This window comes from Hevea brasiliensis, chromosome 16 (genome assembly GCF_030052815.1).
Source record: "Hevea brasiliensis isolate MT/VB/25A 57/8 chromosome 16, ASM3005281v1, whole genome shotgun sequence".
NCBI classification, from domain to species: domain Eukaryota; kingdom Viridiplantae; phylum Streptophyta; class Magnoliopsida; order Malpighiales; family Euphorbiaceae; genus Hevea; species Hevea brasiliensis.
The window spans coordinates 58,759,752-58,774,535 of NC_079508.1; the positions used below are offsets into that span (position 1 = coordinate 58,759,752).

Sequence of the window (14,784 nt, forward strand, 5' to 3'; positions counted from 1 at the left end):
AAATCAGTCTTGGGACTTTAGAAGGAGGATAACAGGTTAAAATTTTATAAATATTTGATTTGTTTAAATTTTAATAGGATAAATTTAAATTTTAAATAATTAAATTTGAATTAAATTTAAATATAAAAAATAATATCTGTAATAAATTTGAGTTTGAAAAATAATATTTACGATAAATTTGAGTTAAATTTAAGTATTTATTATTCGAATCTGTTTATATAAGTATTTAATTAAATATAAAATATATATTTTTTATAATAATATTTATAAATTTTTATATATTTTATTTTATATAAAATAAAATTTAAATATTTGTGAAATTATTAAAATTTTAAAATATAAATTATTAATCAAAATATTTTTTTATATAAAATATTAATTAAAATATATAAAATTAAACAAATTTAAAAGTTTAGATAGTTAAAAATAAATTTTAATCAAATTTAAAATAAATTTAAATTTTGATAATATTAATTAAATTTAAATTTAAATAAGTTAATTTTTACAATTAGTGTATCCATTACCATCCTTAATCTCCAGCACCCAAATCCATTTGCCACAGGCAAAAAGAAGCGCAACCTCCTTGAAATACCAGGTAATGTAAAAGAAAAATAAGCTAGAAATATTGTGATTTTAATATTGTGATTTTAATAGTCCTTTGTTTTTTCAAGTAATTTCTTGTAGATCCGAGGTGATAGGCTTATCACTAAAAGCCCTTTAGGCCACGAAACAATTCGCGTGTGAAATTTACAGAGCAGTTTCATGGCATTATCATGGAAACTGACGTAGGAGATTAAGCAAGGAACTCAGGAACAGAGTTAATGCGTGTGTGTGTGTCTCGAGCCTATTTGTGTTCACCATGTTCCTTGTAGAGCTCTGAGAGAACGTCATGTAAAATGCCCTTAATTGAAAAGAAAATTACTAAATTATGCTTTTCTATATATATGAAAAGGAGAAACCAGAGAAAGCATAATAAAAGAGCAATAGAAAACAGAGGAAGAGGGTGACGCTGGATTCTTGTTTAAAGCATTTTAAAGAGAAATAGAAACAAATTTCCAAAAAGGCGGTCCTGCGCCAGTGTCCAATCTCTTCATCTTTCTTGGTACGTAAAACAATCCCACTAGTGGCCACGTGGTGCTAACTCTATGAGATTTTTTTTTTTTTGACAAGAATCAAAATGCCGCGTTTGACGTCTCCAGTCTCCTTCCTTCAAATCTTTCTCATTATTCATTCATTTCCCTTCTCGCTAAAAACCCTAAGTGGCCTCTCCTTTTGGAAGCTTTCGTTTCGTCCTACTCTTTTTACTTCCACTTTTCTTAAAATGTAAATATCTCCGCCTTTTAAGCTTATTAAAAGGATGGGATCTAATTCTTAATTTTAATATTAAAATAATAATATGCTATTTATTACAACTATCATTTTATGAAGTAATATTAGAATATATAGGTTACATTTTAGATTTATTATTAGTCCAGAAACTAAATGGTAATTTAATCAAGGCGTGGGAAAAATTAATCGCCGACCACTGTGAGTAAAAAATTTTATGCACACAACACAAACGCTAAAAAGGAAAATGCCCTGTCACATCCTTAACCAGCCTATTTCCATGTGCCCACTATAGTTGTTTTCTTTCTTCATCAACGATGACCACCTCCTCCAAAATACTAAAATCAAACCTAGGGTTTTCTGAACTTTCAATGAGCCCCTCATCTTTCTCTTCTCTCATCTGGATTTCAATCTAATCAGTATGTAGAGTACAGTAATTCTCTCAAATTCAATTGAATTTTATTCTGTTCTATTCTTTTCAAATACATGGAACAACAGCAGCAGCAGCAGGTGGAGGAGTATAGACCTTCTAGTCAAGAAGATACAGAGCAGCTGATTTTTGACAATTCTTTAAGTGGCTCCGACCTTATGACCATCGATCAATGCCAGACGATTCGGGAAATGGATGATTCGCTGCTCGTTGGACCTTCGCCTGCAGTAGCGGCAGTGACAGGAGATGTTACTATGCCGGATATAAAGGTTAGAACTGTAGCTAAAGTTGCGGTTGCCGATATAAGTACGGTCAAGCGGAAGCGTGGTCGGCCTCCGAGAATTCATGGGAAAACCAGGCCACCAACTCCGTCCCTGATTAAGAAGAAAGATGAGGAGGATGTTTGCTTTATTTGTTTTGATGGTGGCAGCCTCGTGCTTTGTGATCGCCGGTGAGTTGCTTTGTTTTTTTCTTAATTTTCTGTTTGGTTGCCGTGAAAATTTGGTACTGGAAGGGGAAAATTTAGCTGCAACTAAGCCCTAGTACTAGTAGGAGAGCGAATCTTTGTTAAGCGACATAACGGGGCTTTTTACTTAAAAGGGATGTAAGTTTTTTTTTTTTTTGAGATTTTTTTGGTACCAAATGGATTTTAAGATTTTATTGCTGTATTAGTTTCATAGTTTGCATATGTAGTCTTTGTGCTCTCCGATGCTATTCACTTGCTTAATTGTTTTGGGTTCATACGTGGTAGGGGCTGCCCTAAGGCATATCATCCGGCTTGTATCAAGAGGGACGAAGCATTCTTTAGATCAAAAGCTAAATGGAATTGCGGTATGTGTCTAAATCTCGCTCCATCGATTTAGGACATTTGTCAACTTGAGTTTTCAGCTAGAGATCATCTAATTAAGATCTATTTTCAGGATGGCATATATGTAGCCGTTGTCAGAAGGCTTCACATTATATGTGCTATACTTGTCCATACTCCTTGTGTAAAGGATGCACCAAAGATGCTGATTATGTGTGCGTAAGAGGGAATAAAGGATTTTGTGGAACATGCATGAGAACGGTAATGCTGATTGAAAATATTTCGCTGGGAAATACAGAAATGGTATGTTAAATTCCTTTTTTGGCCTGCTAAGTTAGCTTAATTTATTTTATTAAGTGTTTGAAGCGTATATGCATCAGATTATAGGAGAAAACTTCTTATTGTCTTTTTAGCACCTTACTCTTCTGTGGGTTGCATGCCATTGTTTCTTTCATGCAGTGACTTTTTATATTTGTTTTTTTTATCACCAATACTAATTTACACTCTGCTGTGAAGCACTGAACTTATTCTTCCTAAATTCTTTCGTACTCTGTTGAAGCTAGGTAGTTCTTTGGAGCTGGGACACTGATGTACCTATAGTTAGTAAATTAATTGCCATTTCATCATGTCATGTTTAGATGTTTTCTCCTGCATATAAATTTTGCAGGTTCAAGTGGATTTTGATGACAAAAGTAGCTGGGAGTATCTCTTTAAGGTCTACTGGGTTTACTTGAAAGCTAAGCTATCTTTAACAATAGATGAGCTTACTAAAGCTAAAAATCCTTGGAAGGGAGATGAACTACCTAAAACTAGAAATTCCTGGAAAGGAGCTGGCATTGTGGTTCCTAAGGAGGCATCTTCAGGTGAAACTTATCATGGTAATGATCAGAAAGGCTCTTGTTTAGACAACTGCTGTGAAAATGTTGAGGCAAATCATTCTAAGAGAAGAAAAACTAAGGATCAGCCAAACCTTCTCAATGAGAACAACTCTCCAGTTGTGGAAAAATTAGACGTTGACATAGTCGCACCTTTGCCAGAAGGAACAACATGGGCAACAAAGGAGCTCTTGGAGTTTGTAGCACACATGAAAAATGGAGACACATCTGTGCTATCTCAGTTTGACGCCCAAGGTCTTTTACTGGAATACATAAAAAGAAACAATCTTCGTGATCCTCGACAGAAATGTCAAATTGTTTGTGATTCAAGGCTCATGACTCTGTTTGGAAAGCCACGTGTGGGTCATTTTGAAATGCTGAAGCTTCTTGAATACCACTTTCTTATAAAAGAAAAATCTCCAGCTGATGATGTTGTTAGAGTGGGAGTTGCTGATGCTGTTGGGGGCCAGTTAGAGGCTTCTGGAAGCATTGATAGTCAATTGATTACGAACAATGACAAAAGGCGTAGAACGCGTAAAAAGATGGATGAGAGGGGACCACTGATTCATCCAAATCCAGATGAATATGCAGCAATAGATGTTCACAATATTAATTTGTTGTATTTAAAGCGTAATTTGGTGGAGAACCTATTGGATGACTTTGAGAAGTTCCATGAAAAGGTCGTTGGGTCATTCGTGCGAATTAGAATTTCAGGTGTTGATCAAAAGCAAGATATGCATAGGCTTGTCCAAGTTGTAGGTATTATTCACATGACCACTTGCTGCTTGTTACCTTTCATGGAGGAAAAAGCCAATGCTTCAAAGATTTACCTTTCATAGAAGGAAAAAGCAATGCTCCAAGATTTATCTTTGAACATTGTATTTTGAAGCATAAGTTTGACAACTTTGTAAGTTTTTGATGATTTCGTGTTTAGGTACTAGCAAGGTGGCTGAATCATATAAAGTTGGCTCAAGAACAACTAATATCATGCTTGAGATATTAAATTTGGACAAGAAAGAGGTTATATCAATTGATGGAATTTCAAGTCAGGAGTTTTCAGAGGTGAGCAGGCATAATACCATTTTCTTGATAGAAGTGAGCAAAGGCATACCATAAATAGATGCTTGTCTTTCTTGTTTCAAATGTTTGTATTTCTTTTCTTTCAAACCTTAAGAGTTTGTAGAAAAGATTTATTTTTGTATTCTCCATTGTCAGTTTTCTTTTAGATCTAACATGAATAGATGAATATGTTGCTTTCTTGAATTTTTTAGATATAAAGTTAAAAAGATAGAAGTTCCTGGCCCTTTATGCTTTGTTACCTTCTCTTTCATTTCCCTTTTCTCCCTATGAATTTCCTCTGCATGATACCATCTACTAGGAGAAACGTGTATGTTCACATGGTGCAACTCGTGTTGTAGTGGATTAGCTAATGGAAAGCAATTATACGGAATTAAGGATTTAATCTTGGTCACAGTTTTTGTTGTTTCTATATATATATATATATATACACACACACACACACACACGCAGCATTTGAACTGCAAACATACTTTTGTTATAAAGTGGACATGCATGCTAGCAATGCATATTTTTCTCTTTGCATCATCTACATGCTACATAGGATTTTCTTGAGCAAGTAAACAACTATTTCAAATATTTGATCTCTCTTTAATATCCTTATTATTTCTCTATCCCTAAATTTTATCGTGGGAGGATGCATTTTAGGCACTACATTTCTTTTCCTTGTGTGTTTTTAAGCTTATTCGAAACCCAGTATGAGTTTGGTTCATGATGCGATTTCCAATATGCATAATTAAGGATTTCAATCTTTATGGTGCTCGACAATTATTATTTAGTCATTTTGTAAAGGCTCATTAGTCATTACTTTGTATCTTGGAAAAATTGATTTCTTTTTTCCCCTCTTTTTTTACCTCATCAAAACTGATCGATATTTATGGTGTTCTGACTAATCAAATGAAGGAAAGGAAAAGTTTTTATTTGCTTTATTATAAAAGTATTAAATGATGTGGATTATTATCTGCATGAATAAGACAGCAATATCTAAAGCATTTTGCATTTGACTGATATTGGTTGCACCTTTATACTATATCTAAAGCATCATTCATTTGATTGATCTTGATTATATGCCTATACACTAGAAATTAGAAAAGGATTACTTTTCTGGAATTTTTTATGGGACACTTCATTGTAGTAGCGTTAGCAAGTGTGAGATGATTTTTTTTATGTAGATTTACTTTCATAATTTCGTTCCCTGGGGCCTAGATTATTATGAGATTTATGGGAAAGGGTTCTAATATTTAGCTTTATCATGAATGGTTGAGTTGATATCATTTTCATTCCTCTTTAGGATTTGAATCATGTGACGATGTACACAATAACTACACTAATATTACTATATACTCCTTTTACACTTGGCAATCAAGGGACTGCCAAGCCAGGTAGTAACTTGGAGCCTTGTAAAACAAAATGTACAACTTCTCTGGTATTGATGTGCTATTTATGCCTCCAGGATGAATGCAGACGTTTACGCCAGAGCATAAAATGTGGGCTTATCAAACGGTTGAAAGTGGTTAGTGTTTCCACAATGTTCACTTCTATGTTCCAGCTTAAATATATGTACCTCTGCCCAAATTAAATTATTTTCTTGGTTATAGGGTGAGATTCAGGAGAAAACAATGGCACTTCAACATGTCAAAGTTAGTGATGTGAGTTCCAGCGGGGTAGTTTCATTGCATAAATATGACATGAAATTCCAATGTTGAATTTGAGGTTTTAGATGGTGGTGTTGTGGTTTCATATTGATTTTGTTAATTACTAAACTTGATCTCTTAAACATGGTCTTACTCTTCTGATCCAGTGGCTGGAAGCAGAAATATCACGGCTTAATCATCTTCGTGATCGAGCTAGTGAGAAGGGACATAGGAAAGAATATCCTTTGCTGTATGAGATTATTCTGATCTCTTTTGTAATTTGGTTTCTCGCTGTGTTTGCTGAATGATCCCTCACATTTATTCCTTCGTATACATTCCAACTTTCGAATTTTGGCTTCACTTGATTGTGAACTATGCTACTTTTTTATTGGCTGGTATCCCATTCTGTAACTGCATTTTGACTAGCATGTTTGCTGGATAAGTTGATCAGGGGTTCTATGTGAGGAAGAGGACTTGGACTGTTTTTGCATCTGTTGCAACAGCTGCCTCAAATAGGGCTGAATGGTGAAAAAGGATCCACATAGTCAATCCCAACTAGTTTGGGTTAAGACTTTGTTGTTGTTGTTGTACCTTTCTCCTGTCTCCTTAGTATTCAAACAAAGCATGTGATATATTTTGCATTGTATTAACTACTGAAAATGTCTGGAAAACTTTGTTGAATTTCATCTAGTAGTTCCTTGACCATACTGCACGCTTAGAGAATGTGTGGAAAAATTAGAGCTTCTGAAGTCACCCAAGGAACGTGAGCGCAGGCTGCTTGAGATTCCCAACATACACTCAGACCCAAGTATGGATCCAAGTCATGAATCGGAGGAAGATGCTGGAGAATCAGATGAAAAGAATCCAGGTCCTTAGCCATGACTTGTGAAGTGAAACAATTTGTGGTTATAATAATGATTGGAATTTTTTCTTGAGAAAGTTTAGTTGGTGATAACTTTTTAACCTTATATGCAGGTGACCATGTGAGACCAAGATTAACTTGTGTTGGTAGAAATGGTGCAGAGCTTAATTCTTCACTGAGAGAAGTTGACGAGGACGTAGGAAACAGTGCAGAAAAGAATTTGGCTACTGCATGTAAACGAAATAAAAGCATGTGCATTTTTAATATGGATAACGATGGTACTACTCAGGTTCATGAGAGAGTTGGTGAATCCACATGGAGTCATGGAGGGGGAGTATTCAGGCTAAATAGTCAGAATACATCAAGGAACCAGTTAGGTGCTACCAGCTCAGTAGCTAGTGATTGGAATAGTCAAGCAGCTTTACGATCTGAATCACTTCCCGGGCTTGTTATATTGCCGCCTTTTTCTTCAGGGAGAGAGCCATCTGTTATCGACTTTGAGACGGAAAAACTGTGGCGCTATCAGGATCCATCTGGAAAATTTCAAGGGCCATTCTCCATGCTCCAGCTGCGTAAATGGAAAACCAGTGGGCTTTTCCCTCCTGATTTCAGAGTATGGAGAATATATGAGAAGCAAGATGACTCTATTCTTTTGACTGATGCATTGGTTGGCCGGTTCCCTAAAGGGCCGCTTCAGCATTGCAACAGTTATTTACTGCCTCAGGAAACAACAGTTGCCTCTAATGATGCATGTAAAAGGTGGGGACATGGGCTCAGTCAGAGTACTGATGTAACTTGGATAGACAATAAAGGAGTTGATCATGACCTGAAGCCGGTGCAGAATGGTGTTAGTGTCCATGGTAATGGTGATAATGAACTGGTAAAGAGTAATGAGTTGGGCTTCCATTCTTCCACAGGGACTAAGGCTGTGGATGTTGCAATTACCAATACTGCACTGGCTAAAAGTTCCTTACAAGGTTGGGAATTGTCCAAAGGTGGCAAGTCTTGGGCTGGCCTCTCACCTCCACCTTCTGGGAAGCTTTTTGAAACTCCATTGCTTCAAGCAAGGGAAGGGCATGGGGATGAAAAATGGAGTTCCAATCCATGCCATGCAGATGGAAATTCACACACAACCACTATGGGTCGAACTAATATCGATGAGAAATATAAACATGCTGACAGTGAGGGTTACTCGAGCCAATCCTCTGGACAGAACTGGGGATCTCAAGCCATAAACAGTTCCTCAAGTGGATGGGAATCCAATTCTGGTTTTGTGTCTGGGGCCAAGTCTAGTGAGAAATCTGAGCAGAATCAGAAAATAGGTTTCTCTGATCTGCCTAGTCCAACAGCAAAGCATAGCGATGGGGATTTGAAAGGTCAGGCTGCTGATAACAAACTGTCTGTTGGTTCAAATGTTCCTGTCCAGGATTCGGGGCCTAGTTGGAGCACTGCGTCCAGTTTAGTGGTTGGTGGTGGACAGCATCGTGAAGTAGCTGGTGACTGGGGTGGATATTCTCCTACTCCTGCCAAACCTTCTGTTGAGGAATGGGATTCAAATCTTGTAAATGCATCTTCTCTGAAACCGACTGAAGGGGTCAGTGATCATGCTGCTACTCCAACTTCAGGAATTGGCCAACTGACACATTCTTCCCCACAATACCCCACAATTGATACATCTACTTGGCAGCCGATGGTTCCTGAACCCAATGAGTTCTGCTCTTTAGTTGATGAATCTGTTTCAGACCTTTTGGCTGAAGTTGAAGCAATGGAATCTCTTGGTGGATTACCTTCTCCTACATCAAAAATGAGCTGCGGTGGGGAATTGACGCCAGGTTCTGATGATGATTGCTTTAGTCCTGTTGAGCCATTTAGCCCAGCACCTGATCCAGGGAGAAGTGATGCACTGAGCTCCACTGGTGATGTACAAATGCCTTCTCAATTGACTGCATCCGATGAACCCCTTCGGCTATCTCTCATGCCTTCTCAGCCAACTGTAACAGATGAACCGCACACAATAACTCAAATGTCTTCTCAGTTGACTGTGACCGATAAACCTCACCAGTTATCTCGGATGCCACCACATTCCGTTGCACCAGATGAGCCACTCGGGGCATCTCCAGTTCCTTCTAAGTCGACTTTAACAGAGGAGTCACTTGGGTTATGGCAGACTAATGTTCTTGATCCTCAAAAAAGCTTTAGTGGGCATTCCTCCTCAAGTGCTGAAGTAGAGGGAGATGCAAAGCGCAGTGACGTTTCAGTTAACCAATGTTCAGAAATAGAACCTCTGGCATCTTCAACCGTTAACCAAGGTGAAGCAGGTTCGGACACCCAGAGTCCTACTCCATCAGCGGTTAGCCAATTGGAAGCTGGTTCTGACACACGGCATCCTGAATCTTCAACAGCAGATGCTAGCTGGGGAACTGTAAAAGGAACTGCAAACTTGGATAGGGGAGCACCTCAAGGAAATATGAACATGGCATGGGGGACTGGTCATGGATCAGCTCAGCAACAAACTAATTCAAATCCAGCCATTTCTACAGGTGATGTAGGCAGTTGGGGAAACCAACCAAGAAATGGTGACAACAGATATTCTGGTCCAAGAGACCACCTTAATAACTATTTTCAAGGTCGAGATTCAGGTTTTGGTAGGGATAGGTCATCATGGAACAGGCAGCCAACATATGGTTACGGAAATGGAGGAGGAGGTTCTTTCAAGCCTCAGGGTAAAGGGCAGCGAGTATGTAAATTTTACGAAAACGGGTACTGCAAGAAGGGGGCATCATGTAGTTATTTGCACCCATGATAATGTTAGAATCCAGTTCCACGCAATTGGTGTGCATTCAATTATTTAATCACCAATTGTATTAGGAAGTTTGGCCGTGTCAATGTTCTAATTTAACATGTAAAAGTATTAAAGTGGCACAACATTTGTTCTTTGGATAGTTCAGTTTAGAGCTGCGTGTTGCAGCAGATATAAATTCTTTTTTCCGTTTACAGGCAATGCAGAAGCGACTGTAGGAATTTTTCTTTGGATATATACTTGCAACTAATTGTCTAGTGACTTTGAATTGTGCAATTAAATCTGTGCTGCAAGTGCTCTAGCTATGCTGGCTTTCGTGCCTGCCTCTATAAAACTATCCCTTTGAAGGGTTTGGAAACGCGACTTGTTGCCTTAGAAGGAGCTTGCACAGATTCTAAGAAAATGTGGAATTATTATTATTATTATTATTATTATTATTAGACGCTTTTAAATTTAAATTTAATATATTTTAATTATAAAAATTTAAAAATTTATGTTTTTAATAATATTTTAAATCTCAATCCCAAAAAGCCTATTTCGGGAAAACAGCGGAGCGCATCGCATTGACCATTGTAGGGGGAAAAACGACGTCATGTTTTCCAAGTCACGATGTGCAGGACCATTGCGCCCTCTTGCCCTATACAAGGGGAGAGAGAGAGAGAGAGAGAGAGAGACCATTGCGCCCTCTTGCGCTATACAAGGGGAGAGAGAGAGGGAGGGTTAGAAGGCTGGCATGGATGGGAATAAACAAGTAGGAGGAAGAGACGAGAAAGCGGAAAAAAACCAAAATCAAATAGAAGCTGGAGGAGAAGGAGGTTCCAAAGGTAAATCATGCAAAGGATATCTCTATTACTCTTCCACTCTCAAATCCAACGACACCAATCCTCGCTGCATCGGCATCCCTCGTACCCTCCAACAAGGTCTCTATCTTTCTCTCTCTCATTTTCGGTTTCGTTTCTGAGAAACTGTCAGAAGAAATACAAATTCCTTAATTTTGATTGCTTAATTTGATTACTAAATTCTTATTCTTATTATTATTATTATTATCCGGTGTTTTGATTTTCTGTTTGATGCGATTCCTATGTTGCTACAATGGCGATTCCTGTTTAATTGTGTGTTTTCCGCCTCATGTTGCAGCGTTTCATCTCGGATTTATAATACGTCAATTTGGTTCAGGAAACAGGAAAGCTTAGTTATGGATCTCTCTCCATTTCTATGCTACAAAAACTAAACCCCTTAATTTTTTTACTAATAAGCTTTTTCCCAAGGCCTTTCCTTAACTTGAAATTCTAGACTTCTTGATGTTGCCTTTTGCTTACTCTACATAGGAGTAGGCTGGTAGAATTTGCTTGTTATCCTGCCAGTGCCAGATTATGGGAATGAATTCTCTTCTTCTGATGCCTTGTAACCAAAGTAAAGATATTGATGGGCACGGCAAAATGGCCAAGAACAAAGTTGCCAATCTGCTTTTATAAGAATATGTGTAGAAAACATGTCCACTGCCTTTGAGCACCAAAGGGCATTGCAGATACATGAAATCTTGCAACCGTGGTAGGAAACATGTCCACAGCTTCTTGCTTCTTATCATCTTGAGGCTAATGCATAACAGCATTGTAATATAAAAATTTTCATTTGGATTGGACCAACTTAAGGTTTGAACAAATGATTTGGTCCCACTCATGGTGAAGACTTCTTCAGTGATAATATGCTAGGTAACTATATAAAAAAAATAATTCATTATCAATCATTAGTAAGCCCACAATATTTATGATTGAAATTGAAGTCAATTCTTCTTTTATATGCTTGTGTGCAATGTGTTGCGTTGCTTGCTTTGTTGTACAAGTGCTGTTAAGTCACTTGCCTTTGGATTCTGAGTGTGCTAATCTCATTTTGGAATCTTGGTCAGGATTTGGTAGTAGAATTTTTTCTTTGTTTCATGTATATTTCAGTCAAGTATCTTCTAGATATATACTGATATCTACGTTTTGATGACCAGTTCCCAATTATATTGTTGGACAATCTGAGGATAAAGCTTCTAAGGAAGGCCGGACTCTTACAGATTTTTATTATGGTTGCATTGGGTACTCAGTGTATGTCAGCAAAGATCATTCTACTGATAAGCAAAAGCAAGCGGCAAAAACACAACTGCCAGTCTGTGTGGGCCTTGAGGTTTATCTTTTTCAACTCTCTCTGTATGTCCACAATGTGTGCATGTGCTTTTTTTTCTTTTTAGTATGTATGGTTCGATTTATAGTAGTGTATATATGCTTTTACGTTTTTACTAACGTTGCTTGGTTTGATGGACATAGTGCACCAGCTTGTCACCTAGGGTGTAAATGAGTTGAGCTAAACCAGGTATCAAGATGTTTGTACTTGGTTCACTTAACTTTAGGCAATCTCAAGCTTTGACTGAGCTCAAATTTTAATGTTGAAGCTTGTTTGATTAAAAAGTTATCGAGTGCAATATTCCAATAGAGTCTAAACCTTAACAAATACCTGTTTCAAAAATGGTTATTATCTCTTGTACAATTTTTGATATTAATAAATATGAAACTAGCAATTCCCTGTATGAGTGTGTTCACTTTCAAAAGTCTATGGCCTCAATTTGCAAATGGAGGAGGCCTCTGAATAAGAGGAAGCAACGCTTTTCTCATTTTAGTTATGGTCAACGTATAGTACAAAGTTTTACTTTTTTCCTTGTTCATTTACCTGTATTTTTAAATTAAATATTTTGTATCATAAAAATTTATTTTATTCATATGACATATTATTTTGAAAATCTAGTAACTTAATATAACTCAATGATAACTTTCTACTAAATTTATTGCATGCTAACAATTTTCGATAGTTTAAACTTGATTACCATGAAGTTTTAAATGTGTAGCTAAACAAACATAAGTGAGCCTGTACATGGACATAATCAATCCAAGCTCACCTATATCTATGTCTATTCATTTAATGAGCCCAAACTTTTTGTAAACTTGTTTATTTGAGTTTATAAATGAATGTAAGTAAGCTTTTATATTGCCTGTTCATGAACTCCACTAAGCTACTTTGCTTACACTCCTATTGTCATTTATAGTTTTATGTTTCTTTGGTGCTGCCATTATTCCTGTTATTATCATTTATCAGGAACTTGACATTCTTCCCCTTGGTGGTTGGTTGGAGTAAGGTGGGGACTGGGGATTGATTGGGTGTATTTGATTTAAATTATTAACTGCATTTTTCTAAGGCTATAAGCGATGTATGTGATTATATTCTTCTAATAGATGGTGTTATGATTTGGACATATAGAGTTTGTAAATTTTTGTTGCAATTTGAGGGTTTCTTTAGGGTGCAACTTCATTCTTAAGTTAACTCTGGCAAGTGACATGTTGGCTATTGTCTTCTATTTTATCCCTGGTTTCTTAATAACAAAAAGTTGCAATCTGACTGACATGAGTTTCTGCAGCTTCTAGTGGATAGAAGAGTTGTTACTTCTGATAATGCATCTGCTCCGGCTCATGTTCATGGTAGAGAAGGTAATGTGGTTTACACAATAACTTCTTTCATGTTGTGCGCAGTGTAATCAATGTCTCTAGACATGTTTTCTCAATATAATAGGTTTTGGCATCTGCTCTTGATGAATGATGGTAGTAAATGCAGTGTCCTGTGAGCTTTTGTGCTTTCTTTATGCAATATGTTATACTGGGACAATCTATCTCATTTATAACCATGGTAGATCTGCATATACATGTAAATATGCTTTTCATTATTATTATTATTATTTTAAGAAATTCTATGTATAGAAATTATGATGTGTTCATTGCTTTCTGATTTTCTGAATGGCATATTTCTTACGTTTTGGCAATTGTTTTCTTGAAGATGGCCTTGAAATTCATCAGCCTCAAACGCCTAAACCAGTCCATGCTGCAGGAGATGACTTCCTTAGCAGGCAAGCATTTTATTTTAATGGTCAATCAGTATGTGAAGACACATTGATGAATAAATCCAATTTTTTGGCAAAATTGCAGGTATACAAGGAATGCGAACCTGGTTGCATCCGGGGTGGCCAAGAACATGCGGAGAATGGGGAATTACATTAAAGAGAACCTGGATGATATTTTGTACCCTTACCGAAGGCGACCAAAATGAGGCTGTGAGTTCTGGATACCTGAAGGAAGAGTATCGGTAGATGAAGTAGAATCATGCTTCACCTGCTATTTGCCTTTGATTATGTAATATTGTCCTAACACCACTTTTATCCCCATCTGCACTCCCTCTTGTCAATGGAATGCGCGGCAAGTGGTACGGGAGATGTTTTATCGTTCATTCACAAAAATAAGATATTATGGTTAATTTTGTCTATTGAATAGATGCGGAGACGAGTGGGGGACAAAATGCTTTTTTGTATGATAGAAAAAGCTGAGCCCGCTAGCAAATTGTTCTTTGACTGATGATCTGAACTGCACACTTGTGTGCCTGGAATTTCACAAAGTTTAAAGACCAAATAAAATTTTTCATTTGTGGCAAATGTCTTCCAAAATTACTAGTTGTGACTGTAAACGTGTCATATCGTTAAGAATGGGTTAGGAGATGGAGAGCGTGAAAGTGAGAACAAAAAAGGAGCTTAAAATTGTAAAATGAACTGAATAATAATTATTATTGATTGGAAGATTGATTTATATACAGAAAATTCTACTGGGACTAGAAGAAAACTAGAAGATTTTAGCTAATGTTGGCTGTCACTAGTTCTGTTTCTTGGTTGACGACTCTTTTAGGCAGCTATTGAATCTGTTAAAGAGTACGCGGGAACTCTTCTTCTGATAGCATGATTCTTGAATTATTTCAACACGCACCGTTTTACTTAATAGCTCAGCCTTTTATTTTAAATGTGATACCCAGCGTTTGATTTTCTCCTCCATCATACGCTGCGTTTTACAATGAATAGTTTATCAGTAAGTAAATGGAATCTATAATTGTCTTCAATAATAAA

The 14,784-nt window shown here is 36.9% G+C and overlaps 2 protein-coding genes across 2 annotated transcripts; both read left to right on the forward strand.

Annotated features, from left to right (window-relative positions):
* The first annotated feature begins 1,576 nt into the window (after positions 1-1,576).
* LOC110651222 (zinc finger CCCH domain-containing protein 44) lies at positions 1,577-10,003 on the forward strand. The gene is made up of 10 exons (XM_021806484.2): positions 1,577-2,207; positions 2,508-2,587; positions 2,677-2,864; positions 3,229-4,195; positions 4,371-4,498; positions 5,967-6,026; positions 6,112-6,162; positions 6,315-6,385; positions 6,861-7,015; positions 7,123-10,003. Exons 1-10 carry the CDS (start codon positions 1,813-1,815, stop codon positions 9,810-9,812), a joined length of 4,785 nt encoding a protein of 1,594 aa, XP_021662176.2. The 5' UTR covers positions 1,577-1,812; the 3' UTR covers positions 9,813-10,003.
* A 422-nt stretch (positions 10,004-10,425) lies between these two features.
* Positions 10,426-14,322, forward strand: LOC110651224 (uncharacterized). Its single transcript, XM_021806485.2, has 5 exons — positions 10,426-10,729; positions 11,806-11,978; positions 13,261-13,330; positions 13,674-13,743; positions 13,823-14,322. Exons 1-5 carry the CDS (start codon positions 10,543-10,545, stop codon positions 13,941-13,943), a joined length of 621 nt encoding a protein of 206 aa, XP_021662177.1. The 5' UTR covers positions 10,426-10,542; the 3' UTR covers positions 13,944-14,322.
* The last annotated feature ends 462 nt before the right edge of the window (positions 14,323-14,784 follow it).

What these genes read in the sequence shown, in the direction of transcription:
- LOC110651222 (XM_021806484.2), top strand. Translation starts at nt 1,813, where the DNA reads ATGGAACAACAGCAGCAGCAGCAGGTGGAGGAGTATAGACCTTCTAGT. An exon ending in CAAGTCAGGAGTTTTCAGAG is followed by an intron (nt 4,499 to 5,966) that starts GTGAGCAGGCAT and finishes TTATGCCTCCAG; the next exon opens with GATGAATGCAGACGTTTACG. An exon ending in TTATCAAACGGTTGAAAGTG is followed by an intron (nt 6,027 to 6,111) that starts GTTAGTGTTTCC and finishes TCTTGGTTATAG; the next exon opens with GGTGAGATTCAGGAGAAAAC.
- LOC110651224 (XM_021806485.2), top strand. Translation starts at nt 10,543, where the DNA reads ATGGATGGGAATAAACAAGTAGGAGGAAGAGACGAGAAAGCGGAAAAA. An exon ending in CCCTCGTACCCTCCAACAAG is followed by an intron (nt 10,730 to 11,805) that starts GTCTCTATCTTT and finishes TTTGATGACCAG; the next exon opens with TTCCCAATTATATTGTTGGA. An exon ending in TCATGTTCATGGTAGAGAAG is followed by an intron (nt 13,331 to 13,673) that starts GTAATGTGGTTT and finishes GTTTTCTTGAAG; the next exon opens with ATGGCCTTGAAATTCATCAG.